Raw genomic sequence first — 15,250 nt, forward strand, 5'->3', positions numbered from 1 at the left:
CAAGGCTGAATGCTAATTCCTGGATTCCTCAGCCTCTTTGCGGTGAGGTGATCTCTATATGACATTCTGACTGTGAGGGAGATGCAGAAGTTTGCTGGACTGGCTTTATGGTAAAGCTTGTGCTTTTTTGAAAACCAGTGATGAATGCATTCTGTCCCCCTTTCCCTGGAATATAGAGGTGATAGCTGGAGATACAGCAATCATCTTGCAACCATGAGGTAATAAGCATGAAAATGAAAGCTATGGTCCTCTAGATAGCAGCGCCTGAGGCAGAGATTAAAGTGTAAGTCTGGGCCCTGGCCAGTTGGCTCAGCAGTAGAGCATTGGCCTGGTGTGTGGAAGTCCCAGGTTCAATTCTCAGTCAGAGCACACAGGAGAAGCGATTATCTGCTTCTCCACCTCTCTCCTTTTTTTTCTCTCTCTCCCTTCCCCTCCCGCAGCCATGGTTCAAAAGGGTTGAGCAAGTTGGCATTGGCCACTGAGGAAGGCTCTGTGGCCTCTTCTCCGGTGCTAAAATAGCTTGGTTGCCAAGCAACGAAGCAGCAGCTTCAGATGGGCAAAGCATTGCCCGGTAGGTGGTCTGCCAGGTGGGAGTCTGTCTCTGACTTCACACCTCTCACTTAATAAAAAAATAAAAAATAAATAAAGGGTAAATACTTTATTTGGGAAATGCAATTAGGGCCTGTTATGATTTTTGTGGGCCCTAAGTATTATTGCTTTCAGGAGTCCTTTCCTCCATTAAAAAATGTTAAAAATTATATATTTCTTTATTGTATTGGTATAAAGAAAATGTATCCAGGCTGGATTCATTCATATATTCATTCATATATTTATTGTTTCTTTTTTTTATTTGGTTGTTTATTTGTTGATTTTAGAGAAGAGAGAGAGAGAGAAAAAGAGAGAGGAGGGAGAAATGGGAAGCATCAACTCGTAGTAGTTGCTTCTCATATGTGACTTGACCAGGCAAGCCTGGGGTTTCAAACTGGCGACCTCAGTATTCCAGGTCAATGCTTCATCCACTGTGCCCCCATAGGTAATTATTATTATTATCATCATCATATTAATTTTTCCTTATTTTAAAAGAAGAGCCCTCACCTCTGTATCTACTGTGCTTTCTGGGTAAGTCGTCTATCTCAGTTAACAGCAACTCCATCCTTCTGGTTAGCCAGGCCAAAAGTCTTGCTTCCCCCTTTTCTCTTCCACCCTAGATCAGGTCTCTGAGAGAATCTGCCACCTCCACTTTCAAAATATGTCTAGGATTGATTTCTTCTCACCATCAATCACTATTACCTACAACCTGCTCCATGACAGCATTTTCTCTCACAGGGGTTACAGTACCAGTTTCTCAACTGCTCTCCTGCTTTCTCCCTTGCCCCTCCTTAAATCTATTCTCTAGACAGTGGCCAAAATAAGCCTGTTGAAGCTAAGTCAGATCATGTTACTCTCTCTGCTCAGAATCCACCCATGACTTCTCACTTCACTCAGAGTAAGAGCCTATGACGTACAAAGCCCTGTGTAATGTTGCTCCCCGTTACTTCTCTGCCTCATCTCTCACTTTCTGCTCCTTGATTCACTCAACTCCAACCACACTGGCATCCTTGCTATTCTCCTAACACACTAAGCACCCTCCTAACTCAGAGCCTCAAAGGTGAAAGACAAAAGTATAAAGTATAAAAGAGATAATATAGGAGAATATTTTAATAATCTTGGGTTAGGAAACAATTCCTGAAGAAGACACAAAAAGGAAAAGATTGATTAACTTCATTAACACTAAGAATTTCTGTCCATTAAGAAACCATAAGGAGGGAGAAAACACAAGCGCCAAACTGAAAGAAATTATTTGCAATACATATATCTGATGGAGGATTGGGATACAGAATACAGACAGCATGCTCATAAGTCAATGAGAAAATTACTCCCCCAAATCCATAGAAAATGGGTAAAAGACATGAATAAGGCATTGCACAGAAGACTAAATAGAAATTGCCCATAAACATGTGAAAAAATATTCATACTCATTAGTAATAGAGAAATGCACACTAAAAACAGTAAGACACACTTTCACCTGACCAGGTCGTAGCACAGTGAATAGAGCCTGTGATGCTGAGAACCCAGGTTCAAAACCCTGAGGTCGCCGGCTTGAGTGTGGACTCATCCAACTTGAGTGTGGGTTCACACTTGAGCACGGGGTTGCTGGCTTGAGTGTGGGATCATAGACATGACCCCATGATCAATGGCTTGGGCCCAAAGGCCAATGGCTCTAAGCCCAAGGTTGCTGACTTGAGCCCAAGGTCGTTAGCTTAAGCAAGGGGTCACTGGCTTAGCTGGAGCCCCCTGGTCAAGGCACATATGAGAAGCAATCAATGAACAACTAAAGTGTCACAACAACAAGTTGATGCTTCTCATTTCTCTCTTTCTTCCTGTCTGTTTGTCCCTGTCTCTCTTTCTCTTGCTAAAAAAACCAAAAACAAACACACACACACACACACACACACACACACACACACCCCTGCCTGAGCAGGTGGTGGTGCAGTGGATGTAGCGTTGGACTGGGACACAGAAGACCCAGGTTTGAAACCCCAAGGTCACTGGCTTGAGCAAGGGGTCCTTGGTCTGTTGTAGCCCCCTGGTCAATGCATATATGAGAAAGCAATCAATGAACAACTAAGGTGCTGCAACAAAGAATTGATCATCTCTCTCTTCCTGTCTGTCTGTCCCTCTCTGTTCCTCTCTCTGTCTCTGTCTCTGTCACACACACACACACACACACACACAGCAGTAAAATACACTTTCTCAATCATTAGATTAGCAAAAAGAAAAAATTAGGATGTTGGACAATATCAAAGGTTAGTGAGGTGGTGGAGAAATGGTAAGTCTCATGCACCCCTGACGGGATGTAAATTGGTATTACTATATTACCCAGTAATTTTAGTCCTGGAGAATCTCTGTGCCCTGGAGAATCTCTGCACAAGTGGACGAGCATACACATGAATGCAAGAAATTTTATATTGACATGATTTGAAATAGGAAAAAACTGTTCTTTCCCAAATGTCCATTAACACCTGAATAGATAGATATATCTGAGACATTAGATTCATAGCATGGAACACTATGTAGTAATAAAATGAACTTACAATGCATGTGATATGTATGAAGATACATGATCTCAAAAGTATGATGTTGAACAAAACAAGCAAGTTATAGAATACATATACTATGATTTCATTTATATAAAGCTAGTAAATAGCAAAAACAATACTTTATCTTACATGGGATTACACACATTTGGTAAAACTATAGGTGAAAAAGAATGGAAAAGGAAATAAGTGATTAAGTTGCGGAAATCATGTGTTATCATTAACAGGACCAATGTGAACAAAAACAAGTGCAACATTATATAAATGGTTATTTGTAACTTGTGATAAAATCTCCAGTGTTTTCATAATACATGAATTTAAAAGGTGCCAGAATGAGGGTGGTGTACTTTGGAAAATTGTGTTCAACAACTTAAAAAGTGGTCCTGGTGATGACAAAGTCAATGATATTGAAGAAGCATGAAAAGAGATACTTTAAAATAATATTTTTAAAATTAAATCAGTGAAAAAAGTACTTTTAAATTAACATTGTTTTTTTACATGTGATGTTTACATGTAATGCAAGTAGTCAGGAATTTCTTCTACATTTAGAGAACTATATGTTTGATCAAGTTGGCCAAAAACTTTTCTTTCAATCATCATGTTGGAATTACGAGGCTATATTTGCCATATAAGGTTATAATGTGTCGGGATGGAAAGAGTTTTACCTGGAATGAATTTTTGCCACTTCTGATCCATATTGTACTTTACACAGTAATTTCCTGAAGGAAATATAACGATCTGTTCATCGAAAAAGAAGACATTGTTGGCCACGTGGGGTCGAAGACCAAACACATGCAGCGGCTGTGCCACCACAGTGGACATGGTTCCTGGTCGCAGAATTCTATGAAGACCGGGCGCAGTAAGGTGAGCGTGGAGAAGCGCATCGCCCCGCCCCGTCCTGCTAGAGACACGCCCCTGACCCCGCCCCCGGGGCCCGCCACGTCTTACCTCCTCAACGCCCCTCACCTTCACTCTGCCGAAACTCCTGCTTCTCCCTTTTCCTTTACACCTTTGCGGCTTCTAGATCCCTGGGACACCCCCCGGGTACCTCCTCCAACCTTTCACTTCCCCTTTCCGAGCCACCAGACCACAAGTGTATCCACGGGTAGTATTGCTACGGATCCCAAGCAGCTCAGGCACTTTCAGACGCCCGAGCGGTTCCTATAGCAACGGGAAACAGGAAGTGTGGGTCAGCGACCGGAAGCGGAAGTCTATCAAGAAGTTCAGCAGCAGCCTGGGGTAATTGGGGCTGTAGCAGGTCGCGTCCACGTGGAGCTGCCGTGTGCGGGTGGGGGGCCGAAGGCTGGCGGCAGCGGCGGGGGTGTCCTTTTCCAGCCGCGCGGCCTCGCTCTACTCCGCCTCCTCTGGTAGGTCTTGGACGTGCGCGCTGCTAGATGGACACTCCCCAGCTCTCAGGCTCAGACTCTGATTCTGAAGATTCTCTGGTCACAGACAGAGAGGTAGGTGTCAGCCGAGCTCGCGCGGCCGGGCGTGGGATATGTCCTTATTCCCCCGGTACTGACCGCCGATCGTGCCCGGCAGTTGCAGGATGCGTTTTCCAGAGGGCTCCTGAAGCCGGGCCTCAATGTCGTGCTAGAGGGTCCGAAGAAAGCCGTGAACAATGTGGTGAGCTCAGGCGCGAGGTCCGGGGTACTGGGGCATGAGATGTGCGCAAGGAACTGTTGTGCTTGGGTGGCTGAGTTCTTGGCCCAGGAAGGACTCAAGCTCCGCATTGCCAAGAGGGTCAATTACCTGTTGGGGTTTCGGGGATAGCACTTCGTTGGTTGGCCTAGCATCTTGTGCTTGGGAGAGACATATTAAGGGTTCCCTTCTTAGGAGCTCAGTGTCTGAATTTCTTAGAATGGCCTGAAGCAGTGTTTGGCAGAGTTCAAGCGGGATCTGGAATGGGTTGAAAGGCTTGATGTCACCCTGGGTCCGGTGCCAGAAATCAATGGACCTCAGTCAACACCTCAGAACCAGGATCAGAAAACTGTTGATCCCGAAGATGACTTCCAACGGGAGATGAGCTTGTAAGTTTGTTTTCAACTGTGGGAGAAGTGGGTCCCTGTGCTTCTGGGGAAGGGATGAGAGGGGATAGTGAGCCTGTACTCCTCGCAAGTTATCATAAGCCTGGGAGCGGGGAGGAAGGCTTTTTTTGACTAAAAAGTGCGAAAGGGTATTTGTGTGTGTGTGTGTGTGTGTGTGTGCATTCAATTATTAGAACAAAAATTTTCTTACGGAAGGTTCTTATACGGACTTTTTTTATTGATGATGTAAAAGTTTATACCTAATTGGCATTAGTTTGTAAGTTGATAGATACTTTTAGAGTGGTCATTCTCTTAAACTGCTAATTTATTTTCAACAATACGCCTCCCCCCCTTTTAAAAGAGTGTACAGTTAAATTTCTTCCAGATACCAAGTTAATGAGGTCTTATTAGTTTTTGTGTGTGTGTTCTTGCTGGGGGAAGTCAGATGTTGAGAGTCCTTCTGACTTTGGATAACTCATGAGAGGCAGTGAGAAGGAATGTAAGACATCTCCTGCTTAGTTTATGTCACGCTTTGTCCTATGTCCTCAGCTACCGCCAGGCCCAGGCCGCCGTCCTTGCAGTATTACCCCGCCTCCATCAGCTCAAAGTCCCTACTAAGCGGCCCACTGATTATTTCGCAGAAATGGCCAAGTCTGATCAGCAGATGCAGAAGGTAAGAAAAGGGAAGGGTTTTTTTCTGCAAAGCCAAGGCTTTGTACTTTTAAGTATATCCACGTGGTTAAGATCCTATAATATTTTTAAAAAGACTAAGCCTAATAATAGGGAACTAGTTGTTAGAGGACAATTATTATCTCTATTGTCTGCTTGAGACTCATGCCAATCACTACCAGTTATATAAGGATGGCATTTTCCTAATTTAAACAATTAAGGGGAGGAGAAGTACTGAAAAAAGTATGGTCCTCAAGAGAAACATGGCCTTTTGCACTTCCTAGCTGGCATGATCATGCATGATGTGTAGAAAAAAATACAGATTTTGCCTGGGGGCAGTGCTACAACTTGAAGACAATTCATTTTCTCTGGGCTTCAGTTTTCTCTTCTGTAAAACGAGGGGTTCATATATGGCTGAGATTTAGTATAATGTAGAGTTAGGTAGAACTTGGCTCTTGTTTAACTTTGGGAGGAAGAGAATTGCCAAAATGTAATCCAGGATATATTGAAAAGGTTCCCTTGGGTCTCAAGCTGGATTTTAGGGAGCTCTTGTCTTGGTGGTATTTAGGAGGCTAATCTAGAAGTAAGCCCTGACACATCTTTGTACATTTGCAGTGACAGTGCCCATCCTTTAACTGAAATGTGTACGTTTGAAGGAAAAGGTTAGGTGCCTGATATCTGTTGTAGATTTTAATGTGTGTTGGGTATATTGGAGAAGGAAACTGGGGCTGCATGCTGGTTTAACCTCAGTCTGCAGACAGTAGGGGTGGGAGAAGTTAGTTTCCTTGGCGAAACTGCAAGCAGGCAGTTTTGTGTGATGGAACAGATGGCACACTAGGAGTGGGAGGGTTGCTTTCAAGGCTAGCTTTACTGCTGATAAGGTTGGGTATCTTGGACAAAGTGCTTAGTCTTTGGGCTGTACTGTTCTCATGGAATAGATGACTTCCAAGTTCCTTTGGGCTCCACAGTTTGCAAAACAGGGAATATCTGATTCCAGCTCCAGGGCACCCAAGGTAATGATCATCTCAGATTCAAATAACATAAGCTGACAACGTTTTGTGTTTTAGATTCGACAGAAGCTGCAGGCTAAACAGGCCGCCATGGAGAAGTCAGAAAAGGCTAAGCAACTTCGAGCACTTAGGAAATACGGGAAGAAGGTGAGAAGGAAAGTGGCTGGAGGTGGGGAATAGAATGAGGCCCAGTGTGTTTGTCAGGTCAGATTGCCGTGGCCTAATTTGGTTCCATGACCCGTATGTGTTCGATCATGTGTTTGTTATCTCATAGTGGGGTGTGTGTGCTAGTATTCATGAGCACAGTCTTTCCTACATGCCAGTTTGTTACCAGGAGTAGTATGGTAACTGTAGGTGAGTCATGTACCTCTCTAGTCTGTACTTTTACATAGTGAAGAGTGGAGAGGTTCAGATCAGTGGTTTCCAAACCTGATCTCACAGCAGGATCACCTGGGGAATATTTTCAAAACAGATTTCTAGGTGTATCACTGGGAGTCTGTGTATATTTTCTTCCCTTCTCCCAAAAGCTTCTCAGATGATTCCAATATGTACCCTGGTCTGAGCATCACTGGCCTAGGTGATTGTAAAGTCCTGAAGGGAATCACATTGATTGTCACTCAAGCAGAGGGCACCTGTGAGTTTGAACTACGACTGTCTGAGCTATAATTTAAAACCAGAGCAGGATACCATGAAACTTTTTTTGGTTTTTCTTTATTTCATGGTCACTTAAGAGAGAAGATAACAGGAAGTAAAATTAGGATTGTGAGAAGAAATGTGTGTGAGGACGCTCAGCATGGGTGTTAAGACTTTTTATACTTTGGACATAAACATTGTGATCTGCGGTGCTGAGCTGCTGTCCTCATATTGGAACCATTTCACTGATAGATCCTTAGTGGAGTAAGAGTAGATTAGCATCCTATCCTCTGCAGACAGGCAGCTGTGGACTGACTGGATTGACCTGGTGATCGATGGCTGAGATCAGCCCCCAAACAGGGGTAATTGGTTTAACATAAATTATCAAAAGCAAAAAAAAAAAAGAAAAAAAATCAGTCAGGCCAATAGCTCACTCTTTGTAATTTGAGAAAATCTCAGGGCACTGCTTCTGGACTGGGGATGATTTTGCTTTCCAGGGAATATTTGGCAGTTGGAGACAGTTTTGGTTGCCACATCTTGGTGGGGAGTGTGCAACTGCACGTCGAGGGTAGAAGTCGGGAGGCTGCCAGACAGCCTGCGATGCCCAGGCACGCCGTCGCCCCCAACTTAGAGTTCTCCTGTCCGAACTGCTGGTGGTGTTGAGATTGAGAAACCTGCTTTAGAGTACAAGCATCTCTTTCTGTCCATAAAGCTTCTTTTCTTTTTTGATTTTTGAGGAGCTTCTTTCTTTCTGTTGCTACTTTTATGCCTAGTAACAGTAGGTTAGGTATTGGCCCAGATACAGTTAATGGGAATAATTGAATGTGGACCTAAACATGACTTGCCACAGTTTTGTAGGCAGGATTGTGTAATAGGGGCAGCGTGCAGACTGCCTGCGTGGGAATCTCAGCTCTGCACTCTCCTGTGTGACTGGGGCAGGTCACTTTACCTTTCTGTGCTTCAGTCTTGGAGATAAGAATTTCTGCCTCACTGGGCTGCTGAGAAGCTAAACTGAAAACGTACTGAGAGCCTTAGCATAGTTTTGGCACACAGTGAAGGCTCAGTGATGGTGGCATTATCATGGTGATGATACTGGGAGAATAGAGACACTCACGGTGTGGTTTGGAACGGAGGTAACAGTCCTATGTCCATGTCCCAGGTGCAAACGGACGTTCTTCAGAAGAGGCAGCGGGAGAAAACACAGATGATGAATGCCATTAAGAAGTATCAGAAAGGTCAGTACTTCTCTTTTGTAGGGAAATAGGGGGCAGGGTCCTTGCTAATTCTAATACCTAGTGCTCTCAAGCCTTGATTGATTTGGAAATATTGGACATTAGGCTTCGGAAGGGCTTAGGAAGGGTATGGACAGATGTACCTCTTAAAATCAGTTCAGTAAGCAACACTCTTCTTTTGAAAGCTAAGCTTTTTTTTTTTTTTTTTTCCAAGAGAGAGGAAGGGGAGTGGGGAGTAAGAGGAGAGGGAGGGGGCGAGAGTGAGAGAGAGAAGCATCAACTCATTGTTCTACTTAGTTGTGCACCCATTGATTGTTCTCATATGTGCCCTGACTGGTGCTCGAACCAGCATCCTTGGGATTGAGCCCTAATCAGGTCCAACCAGCAACTTCAGGATTAAGCTGGCAACTCTGGGTGACCCTGTCATTGAGGTGGCAACCTCAGGTTTGAGCCGGTGACCCTGGGATCAAGTGGGATTGAGCTGGTGGCCTTGGTACTCCAGGATGACACTTTATCCACTTTGCCACCAGCCAGGGCTGAAATGTAAATTTTTCTTAAAATGCGGTAACACTGATCAGAGTACTGTTTCCCCCCCAGGATTCTCAGATAAACTGGATTTCCTTGAAGGAGACCAGAAACCTGTTGCACGGGCCTCAAAAGAAGGAGCTAAAGGCCAGCAGATGAAGAAGAAGGGGTATGGAGTGTTTGGGTTTGTTTGGTGGTGTGTTCACGAGGACGGCGGGACAGACATAAAGAGCAGCCTCGGGGCTGAGAGAGTGTTGCTGCTGCGGCGGCCAAGGCTTCCCAGGCTGTGCGATGGGTCCTGTTAGCTATATCAGTCTTTGAGGATTAAAGTCAGGTGATGTAAGGATTTGGCACATTTGAGTGAATGTTTAGCAAAAATTGATTTCTCATCTCACAGTGTGATGGTTAAGAGTCCAGTTAAGGGTTCAGATCCAGACTCTGCTACTTATTGGGAGGGTGGCTTTGAGCGAGTTACTTTACCTTTTTAAATGTTAATTTCCTTATCTATAAAAATGAGAAAATTGTATGTGCCTCATAGTATGATAAAAATTAAAAGGGATAAGGTTGGATATTATTATTATTCTTTTTAGTTCATCTTTATTCATTCCTGGTCACCAGGCCTAGGGTAATGATCATTTCTGTGTGACGCAGTAGGCGCTGTGACGAGGCATTTAGGGAGTAGTATGGAGGCACATTGTGGAAATACCTGACCTGTCCTTGGGATCAGGGTCTGGGGATGGCTTCAGGGAGGAGGATCCCACCTGACCTTAGTCTGAAGGATGAGTAAGAATTAACCAGGAGAATGGGAGAGATGCCGGTTGGAAATAGGAAGAACACGAATGAGCAAAAGATGAGAATAGCAGATTTGTGTGTGAGGAACAGCAAGCATTTGGTTCACAGCGCACACGGTGAGAGGCAAGCAGGGGTGAGATGTAGCTGCAGGGACCTGGGCCGAGTCCCACAGGCAGTGTTTGTTTGCCTTGTTGAAAAGCTTGGGTGTTATCCTGTAGGCAGTGGGGAGACACTGCTGGGCTTTCCTCAGAATAATGTGCAGGTCACATTTATGTTTGTAAAAAAAATTACAGTGGTTCTGTATTTTTTTTTTTTAGATTTTTAAAATTGATTTTTAGAGGGGTAGGGGCAGAGAGGGAGTGAGAAGTATCAACTCATAGTTGCTTCACTTTAGTTGTTCATTGATTGCTTTTTGTATGTGCCTTGACTGGGCAAACCCAGGGTTTCGAACTGGCGACCTCAGCATTCCTGGTCAGTGCTCTATCCACTGCGCCACCACAGGCCAGACTACGGTGTGGTTCTTGTATAAATGATAGACTTGAAGGAGGCAGGGGACTTAATTAAGGTACTATTAAAGTCCAAATGATCAGTGATGATGACCTGAAAGTGGTTATGAGGGTAGAGAAGAGAAAATAGATTGAAGGAATATTCAGGAGCTCAATTAGCAGGACCTCATGGCAGTTGAATTGGGTGTAGAGAGTGAGAAGAGGAAGCATCGAGGCTGACGCGCAGGCTTTAGTTCACCTTTGGCTTTAGTCTGCTGTCTGGGTGGGTGGAGGCACCACCAGCCTCTTTAGGGCTTACGTTCAGAAGGCAAAACCAGGCTAGCAAGGGAGGTAACATGATTTTGGAATATTGAATTTGAGATTCCTGTGGGATGACCAATTTTTAAGATTTTTTACATTTGAATGTTAAATGCATGGTTATATCCCTGAGAGGTATAGAAACGACTGAGGAAGATTTAGAAAGATTTAGTTAAAATCGAAAGCTTTTCTTTTCCTTTTTTTTTTTCTTTAGGTAAAGCAACAGAGAATTTCAATAACACATTTAATAGCTTTAACGTAATTGATTTATAGAGAACTTCCTAACGACAATAGAAAATAGTCATTCTTTTAAAATACAACACATTAAAAAGCTTTTCAAAGATAAGTGCTAAGCATGAAATGTACATAGATCTTTCCCTGACCTGTGCTTGTGTTCCTGCTCCAGTGGATGAGCCCCCTGGGGAGTTTGCTGAGCACAAGTGCAGGGCCAGGGGTGAGATCCTAGGTAACGGTAGTGTCTACTTACAGACAGGATTCTGCTGGGCCAGGAGATTTATCAGGATTTGCACGGCTGAAAGTAACCTGTAAAACCACTTTATTTCCCCAGCCCCAATGCCAAACGACGCTACAAAAACCAGAAGTTTGGTTTTGGTGGTAAGAAGAAAGGCTCCAAGTGGAACACTCGTGAGAGTTACGATGATGTATCCAGCTTCCGGGCCAAGACGGCTCACGGCAAAGGCCTCAAGAGGCCTGGAAAGAAAGGATCAAACGTAAGTGAGCCTGGGGACCAGGTGACGTGCTGGATTGGCCTTCGCTCCCAACTCATTCCCACTGGCTTCCTTTCTTTCCCTGTGCACCCCGATCATGGGGCAGAAGGCCAGGCTGCTGTGTGACCACATGTGTATTTCTTTTTCTGTAGAAGAGACCTGGGAAATGGACAAGGGAGAAAATGAAGAGCAGAACGCGCTAAGCAGCATCTCCAAGAAAAGGAATGAAGACTTGGGATTTCACAATACAATTGGATCCCTTATGTTGCTTTCTTTTTGCAGAAAGATTTTTTTTAATAAACTAAAAAATTCTCGAAGAAACATACCCTTGGGTGAAAACTCAGTTAATACAAAAAAACTTAGAAGTTACTTTTACATACTAAATGATACTTCTATTTATTGATAATTTAGACATTGATTGTCTTCCTTTCATGATAGATGGAGATTTACCACCCCCAATTCCTCTTCCTCCATCATCCCAAACAATTATGTCATGATTTTAAATAGATAAGTAATCAGTGTTGATGTCATTATGATCATTTAAATATGAGTCACAGGAAAGCTGGATGTACTATGATAATATTTCCTTTGTGGTACTGTTTTTGGGTTTTCCTTGGGTTGTTACCTTATATTTTCTGTGAGCCTAATTTTCTTCTAAATCATTATTTTTTGTCTAGATGTTTTCATTTTTTCCACCATATCATTTTCCTGCTGTAACCTAGGTCTGTCATACAGCTGCCACGTTATCCCTTTTCTAGACCTTCTGGGTTGTGTCCACTGTTTCCTAGATCCCATACTGTCCTCTCTTAGCTCAATGCCCCCTTTCGCTCATACCATTTTCTAAGACAGGGAACATGGAGATGAATTTCTTACCTCTGCATCTCTTGACTCGCCTTTAACGTGCTGGTATGATTTCCCGAGAGTGCTGCAGGCATGCCTCTTTGTCTCGCGGCCTCCTGTGTTACCATTGAGAAGTCCGTGCCATTCCAGTTCTCATTCTTCTCCCTGTCATCTGAAATGCCACGAGGCCGCGCCTGGGTACGCGCCTGTTTTCATTCTTTGAATAGTGTGTTTGGAAGAATGTGAGGTCTTCAGTTCTGGTAACTTTTGTATTGGATAGCTTCCCCATTTTCTCTGTTCTCATTCTGCAATTTCTGTTAGTTAAATGTTGAACCTCTTCTGATGGTCTTCTAAGTTTGTGTTTGTATTAAGTTCTACTTTGGGGGAAGGTTTCTTTGATTATTTTTCTGTAATCATTTTATTGAATACTTATTTCAATGTTTATGTTTCACTTTATACCCAAGAGTTCTGTGTTTTTTAATTGATCCTCGTATCATTTTACTCTCACTGTATAGATGTGATTTCCAAGTATATCTCTCAGAATATGAATTACAGGTTTGGTTTTTTAAAGTTTCTTTTTTAAAAATTTATTTTTATTGCTCTTTTTAGAGAGAGGAAGGGGGATTGAGAGAAAGAGAAGCATCAATTTGTTGTTCCATGTATTTATGCATTCATTAGTTGATTCTTGTATGTGCTTTGACTGGTGATTGAACTTGCAACCTTGGCATATTGGGATGACGCTTTGACCAGCTGAGCTAACTGGCCAGGGCAAAAGAGGTTTCTTTTGTTCCCTTCATTCTGTTACCTCAGGATTCCCTGAATCTCTTTCTGTGCAGTTGGGTTTCTTTTTTTCATGTTGAGTTTCTAGTACAAAAATAATGAATTTAGGTTTTGTAAAAGAATTCAACATAAAATTCTGAGCAAAGAGGCCGTGTTTTCAGAAGATATTTTCCCCAACTTATTTTTTGACTGTGTACAATATAAGCAAATGAGGTAAAGCATAGTATTTCAAAAAAGGAGCCTTAGAATTAGTTAGAAACTTTTAATTATGTTTGGGAGATAGTGAGAGTTTTAAGAAAGGAGAACACAGGTTAACAGCAGTTCATAAAAGTAAGACCAAAAACAAGTGATTAATGCTGTGTCCATTCCGGCGCTGCAAGTGTCGTCAGGGTGCAGGCACTGCTGTTCCTCGTGTTCTTTCAACTACCACTCCATGCGCTGCAAGAGGGCAAGCTAACAGTTGCCAGTACCCAGAACAGGCTGTTCCCGGTTTGCCCAGTTCCCATATGCATGGGTTTCAGTTATCAAGTGCAGTTATGTATAACAGCAGTTTCTCAACAACACTCAAAGTTCCACTGTGAAAGTGTTGTTAATGGTTAGTACTTGCAGAAGGCGGACACTTTTCTATTAGCTTTTCAGTCCCCACATTACTACATGAAGTACAGATGCATAATGATTTCAAAATCTGAGGTGACTGATTAGTCTCCGCACAGAGAGCAACGTGTGGAATTATGTTGCCTTGGTGTCGCCCAGCAATGAACACGGCATTTTACAAAAGTATATAATTGAGAGAATTGAGAACAAAGATGACAGCCCAGTAAAGAAATGAAAAGCGGTAAGGCCAGAAGCAAAATTTGGAAAGCCTGCAAATGGAGTTGCAGTCACAGCTGAGGTGGCACGGTGACACCGGTCATTTTGGAGAGCACATGTGCAGCCAGAGAATTCATGGACATGGGAAAGTGATGAAGAGGATGCTGATGTCCCAGAAATGGCGACACTGGCAAAACTCCATGCTGAAGGGGCCCTTGGAGGTGTTTTGTTACATTGAAAGTAGAAATGCTAAAATGTTGGCAGTGAATCCAAATTTAGAAACGAGTAATAAGATTTGCTGAGGCAGAGAAATGATGTCTGCTCCAAGTCATGAACAAGAAAAGGAAGGCAAGCACTGTTTCATAGGAAATATATGCTTGATTCTCGATGTTTTATGTCTTAAAGTCTACTAAATAAATGTTAGCATTTCATTTTCTTATGCATTGTCAGATATTTAATAGTTTGACAAAAATTTAAAAATTTGTTCATGAATATATTTGGAGAGCATAGAAAGTGGATTAGCTAATATGCAGAGAGATGAATCTATTCATGATCTAGTGTAAATTATAAAATAGATTAGGTTCCAGATTCTTTTCATCACAATGTTAACTCTGAAAGTGGTAGTCATGGTGCTCCTGCTTTTTTTTCTGAAGCTGGAAACGAGGAGGCAGTCAGACAGACTCTCGCATGCGCCTGACCGGGATCCACCCGGCATGCCCACCAGGGGGCTATGCTCTGCCCATCTGGGGCGTCGCTCTGTTGCAACCAGAGCCATTCTAGCGCCTGAGGCAGAGGCCATGGAGCCATCCTCAGCGCCCAGGCCAACTTTGCTCCAATGGAGCCTTGGCTGTGGGAGGGGAAGAGAGAGACAGAGAAGAAGGAGAGGGGGAGGGGTGGAGAAGCAGATGGGCGCTTCTGTGTGCCCTGGTCGGAATCGAACCTGGGACTTCCGCATGCCAGGCCGACGCTCTACCACTGAGCCAACCGGCCAGGGCCTCCTGCTTGTTTCTTTATGTAGAGAACCCACATTTCTTCTGCTTTTACCTTCCCAACCTCACAGATAAAGAGAGAGAATGTTACTTTGTACATCAACTCGTGAGAGTATAATACAGCCTTTGCTTTGCAAAGTAGTGCAGCACCACAGAATGACTACTTGCTCAAACTGCAAAGTGATTTTAATAAGTTTTGTGAAAAAAATTTAAATGGGGGTGGTTGTAATGCATAGACCTTCCATGCCACCACCCAGCACCAAGATGTGGTCAGA

General features: G+C 43.4%; 2 protein-coding genes across 6 annotated transcripts in view; one reads left to right on the plus strand and one right to left on the minus strand.

Annotated features, from left to right (window-relative positions):
* CFAP57 (cilia and flagella associated protein 57) overlaps nt 1-4,264 on the minus strand; it is a 57,369-nt gene extending 53,105 nt beyond the window's left edge. Inside the window, exons 1-2 of one of the 4 annotated variants that reach the window (XM_066269452.1) lie at nt 4,196-4,264; nt 3,803-3,978 (exon numbers count right to left, since the gene is read on the minus strand). In XM_066269452.1, the coding sequence (XP_066125549.1) occupies nt 3,803-3,959 (157 nt within the window). In that variant the 5' untranslated portion in view covers nt 3,960-3,978; nt 4,196-4,264. The other 3 variants (XM_066269453.1, XM_066269451.1, XM_066269454.1) reach the window with 3 other exon arrangements.
* Nucleotides 4,265-4,267: 3 nt separating this feature from the next.
* Nucleotides 4,268-13,158, plus strand: EBNA1BP2 (EBNA1 binding protein 2). Of its 2 annotated transcripts, none has more exons than XM_066269455.1 (10): nt 4,268-4,376; nt 4,509-4,597; nt 4,680-4,763; nt 4,998-5,167; nt 5,714-5,837; nt 6,901-6,990; nt 8,636-8,711; nt 9,306-9,402; nt 11,397-11,559; nt 11,709-12,232. In XM_066269455.1, exons 2-10 carry the CDS (start codon nt 4,532-4,534, stop codon nt 11,757-11,759), a joined length of 921 nt encoding a protein of 306 aa, XP_066125552.1. In that variant the 5' UTR covers nt 4,268-4,376; nt 4,509-4,531; the 3' UTR covers nt 11,760-12,232. The 2 variants fall into 2 exon arrangements, with proteins under 2 accessions (XP_066125552.1, XP_066125553.1); XM_066269456.1 differs by lacking the exon at nt 4,268-4,376 and adding an exon at nt 4,377-4,395 and having other exon boundaries at nt 11,709-13,158.
* Nucleotides 13,159-15,250: the final 2,092 nt, after the last annotated feature.

The sequence above is a fragment of the Saccopteryx bilineata genome, chromosome 3, assembly GCF_036850765.1.
Source record: "Saccopteryx bilineata isolate mSacBil1 chromosome 3, mSacBil1_pri_phased_curated, whole genome shotgun sequence".
NCBI lineage: Eukaryota > Metazoa > Chordata > Mammalia > Chiroptera > Emballonuridae > Saccopteryx > Saccopteryx bilineata.

Coding starts and splice junctions, on each gene's coding strand:
- EBNA1BP2 (XM_066269455.1), top strand. CDS start 4,532: ATGGACACTCCCCAGCTCTCAGGCTCAGACTCTGATTCTGAAGATTCT. Junction 4,764..4,997: donor AGAAAGCCGTGAACAATGTG/GTGAGCTCAGGC, acceptor TGAATTTCTTAG/AATGGCCTGAAGCAGTGTTT. Junction 5,838..6,900: donor CTGATCAGCAGATGCAGAAG/GTAAGAAAAGGG, acceptor TTTGTGTTTTAG/ATTCGACAGAAGCTGCAGGC.